Source organism: Syngnathus scovelli, chromosome 17 (genome assembly GCF_024217435.2).
Source record: "Syngnathus scovelli strain Florida chromosome 17, RoL_Ssco_1.2, whole genome shotgun sequence".
NCBI classification, from domain to species: Eukaryota; Metazoa; Chordata; class Actinopteri; order Syngnathiformes; family Syngnathidae; genus Syngnathus; species Syngnathus scovelli.
The window spans coordinates 4,453,407-4,456,470 of NC_090863.1; the positions used below are offsets into that span (position 1 = coordinate 4,453,407).

A 3,064-nucleotide genomic window follows, 5' to 3' on the forward strand; every position below is an offset into this window, starting at 1 on the left:
CCTGGCTTCCTTCCTTCTACCTTGGCTCAAAGAAGTTTGCAGAAATGAGAATGGTACGGTCATGTTTAGTTTCTATTGTGACATCTCGAAAATAGGTGATTCGTGCTCTCTGACTTGCCGTACCCAAAAGGCCACGTGATCAAAAATCTATAAATAAGAGTACTTCTGCTCCAAGTGGTTTGTTTCTTTGACAGACTTACACTTGTGTCATGGCGTCTACAAGCCGGTGAGTAGGGCGCTGATTATTCGTCACAAATAACTCAACGACGTGACTTTTGAGCTAAAGCCACCGAAAAACAAAGAGACGGCCCTCGCTCGATGAGGTAGCATATTGTTGCTTAGTGTAGCGTGCTAGCTCAGCGGTCGTCATGCCCACACGCTGTTCTTTTTTCGTAGACTAATTGTATGGAATAAGAGCTAATTCACTACAAGTTGTCACTGATGTTAAAAATATATTATTTCCCGTCCCAAATATAGGATATAATGCCGGGATCGCTAGCTGTGTGGCTAACGCAGTGGCTGCCCAGTTGTCTAATAACAGGCTTGCGCAGCGTCATCACATTCATTGGAACATTTTTGTGTGTTTTTTTTTAAGGCAGGGTTGTCAAACTTGTTTTTTTTTTAAAATTCTTTTACTCTAATTGCGGTTCACATTAGGTTTTTGTATAAATAATCACACGCGATGTGAAATCACGGATAACTACGTACCTTACTCCTAGTTTGGTAAAGTAACAAAACTGATCATACTTGTATCCATGATGATCATTTTGCTTCCACAGTGGTGATGGATCGACCTTGCCCAGGGTTCAGTGTCCCAACCACCCCGATGCTATCCTGGTGGAAGACTACCGAGCAGGAGACATGATTTGCCCCGAGTGTGGTCTTGTTGTAGGTAAGCATAGCTGCACACCTGAACTTTGCAAAGGGTCAACATGAGAAAGTGGACCATTAGCAGAAGGCTAAACTAACCTCAATTATTAGGAAAAGTATATTGTCTTGTTTCCAATACATAGGTTAAAGCTCTCGTGGATTGGAGTGTTCTCTAATGAGCCTCCTGAGCACAGAGCTTTAACCAGGAGGGAGATGATGCATACCAGCTGGTACTGATGCAAGCGCCCAGTAGACGCGTGTCATCTAACAGGATTGCACATCATGTTTTTTTTTTGTCCTGTTCGACGTGTCCTTTTTGTGGTGGCGGTGTTTTTCTCAGGTGACCGTGTGATCGACGTTGGGTCAGAGTGGAGGACGTTTTCCAATGAGAAAGCCCTCAAAGATCCATCCAGAGTGGGCGACGCCCAGAACCCGCTGCTGAATGGAGGAGATCTCACCACCATGATTAGCAAGGTCAGCAAATACTTTGGTGTCCTTGGACCTGAAACGTTTGAGAACCTCTCCACTCCAATTCTCTTACGCTGACATAGTGATGGCAACATTGAAGTCAAAGTTCTTTGTTTCCATCACAGGGAACAGGGGCCGCTAGTTTTGACGAGTTTGGCAACTCCAAGTACCAGAACCGCCGCACCATGAGCAGCTCGGACCGGGCCATGCTCAACGCCTTCAAAGAGATCACCACCATGGCTGATCGCATTAATTTGCCAAGGAACATTATAGTAAGTGAACTACTATGAGGATTTTGGTAGTTTAGGAGGTTTTTTTCACCTCGTCAATGTTCGCCTGGCAGGACAGAACCAACAACCTATTCAAGCAAGTTTACGAACAAAAGAGCCTGAAGGGCCGAGCCAACGACGCCATCGCATCTGCCTGCCTCTACATTGCCTGCAGACAAGAAGGCGTCCCCAGAACGTTTAAAGGTCATACCACAAACATCCCCGTTGACTACCGAATGCAATGTATGGCGAGCCAATTTCATTTTGACGAGTAACAAGGCGTCCGTGTTGATCCTCAGAAATCTGCGCCGTGTCCCGCATCTCCAAAAAGGAGATCGGCCGCTGCTTCAAGTTGATCCTGAAGGCCCTGGAGACCAGTGTGGACCTCATCACCACAGGGGACTTCATGTCCCGCTTCTGTTCCAATCTTGGCCTGCCCAAGCAGGTGCAGATGGCCGCCACGTACATCGCCATGAAGGCCGTCGAGCTGGACCTGGTGCCCGGCAGGAGCCCCATCTCCGTGGCCGCCGCCGCCATCTACATGGCCTCGCAGGCCTCTGCCGAGAAGAAGACACAGAAAGGTAATACGAGTGTTGAGGCAATTTGTACATTTCAGAGATATTTAAGTTGATCTACATTTTGGGAAACGTCTTCCATGTGCCACTAAAGAAATCGGAGACACCGCCGGTGTCGCAGACGTGACCATCCGACAGTCGTACCGGCTCATCTACCCTCGCGCCGCTGAACTTTTCCCCTTGGACTTCAAATTCGACACACCTGTCGACAAGCTGCCCCAACTGTGAAAAGATCCCCTTCGCCTCCAACCCCAGCAGTACGACAGCGTCTACTACTTTACCGCTGTTTTTTTTTTCTTCTGTGGTTGGTTTCTCTTGTCCCTAAGATTTCAAGGCAGCCTCACAGCAAAAACATGGACACACATTCCAGTGATCACTAAAGAACTCTCCTTACCAGAAGGACATGTTCAAGTGAGGATAATGTTTTCAATTTTAGGCTGCTTTCATACTGTATACATGCATTTTTTGTAGGAAAATGATCTGCTTATATTTTGTTAGTTTGTTTGAACTGTAATTTAAAAAAAATAAAAAACTTTTCATTGGAAACGAAACTACAGATTCAGGGTAATTGCTTTTCCTTATGTCACTGATTTCTGGAAAATTACCTAACTTCACTCAATACCATCTATGCCAGCAATATATAATGACAGGCAGAACAATTCAATGCACTAAAACCAAATATTCTTCTGTGACATGGAGTAATCAGACAAAATAAATTTCACATTATTCAGCAACATGAGGTTTCTCATCAAATAGATTTTACATTAATACAATAAAAGCGAGTGACTAACGTGACATTTTTCGATTGTAAAATATGTGCCTCTGCTCAATAAATGTTGATACACACATTTACACAAGACCGATAAGATGTAATACACGTAA

At 44.8% G+C, this 3,064-nt stretch overlaps 1 protein-coding gene across 2 annotated transcripts; it reads left to right on the forward strand.

Moving 5' to 3' along the window:
• The first annotated feature begins 77 nt into the window (after window positions 1–77).
• On the forward strand, window positions 78–2,733 carry gtf2b (general transcription factor IIB). Of its 2 annotated transcripts, none has more exons than XM_049748103.2 (7): window positions 78–226; window positions 780–892; window positions 1,211–1,344; window positions 1,464–1,610; window positions 1,682–1,811; window positions 1,907–2,188; window positions 2,277–2,733. In XM_049748103.2, exons 1-7 carry the CDS (start codon window positions 210–212, stop codon window positions 2,408–2,410), a joined length of 957 nt encoding a protein of 318 aa, XP_049604060.1. In that variant the 5' UTR covers window positions 78–209; the 3' UTR covers window positions 2,411–2,733. The 2 variants fall into 2 exon arrangements, with proteins under 2 accessions (XP_049604060.1, XP_049604061.1); XM_049748104.2 differs by lacking the exon at window positions 78–226 and adding an exon at window positions 297–323.
• Window positions 2,734–3,064: the final 331 nt, after the last annotated feature.

What these genes read in the sequence shown, in the direction of transcription:
- gtf2b (XM_049748103.2), top strand. An exon ending in CGAGTGTGGTCTTGTTGTAG is followed by an intron (nt 893 to 1,210) that starts GTAAGCATAGCT and finishes TGTTTTTCTCAG; the next exon opens with GTGACCGTGTGATCGACGTT. An exon ending in CGAGAAGAAGACACAGAAAG is followed by an intron (nt 2,189 to 2,276) that starts GTAATACGAGTG and finishes GTGCCACTAAAG; the next exon opens with AAATCGGAGACACCGCCGGT.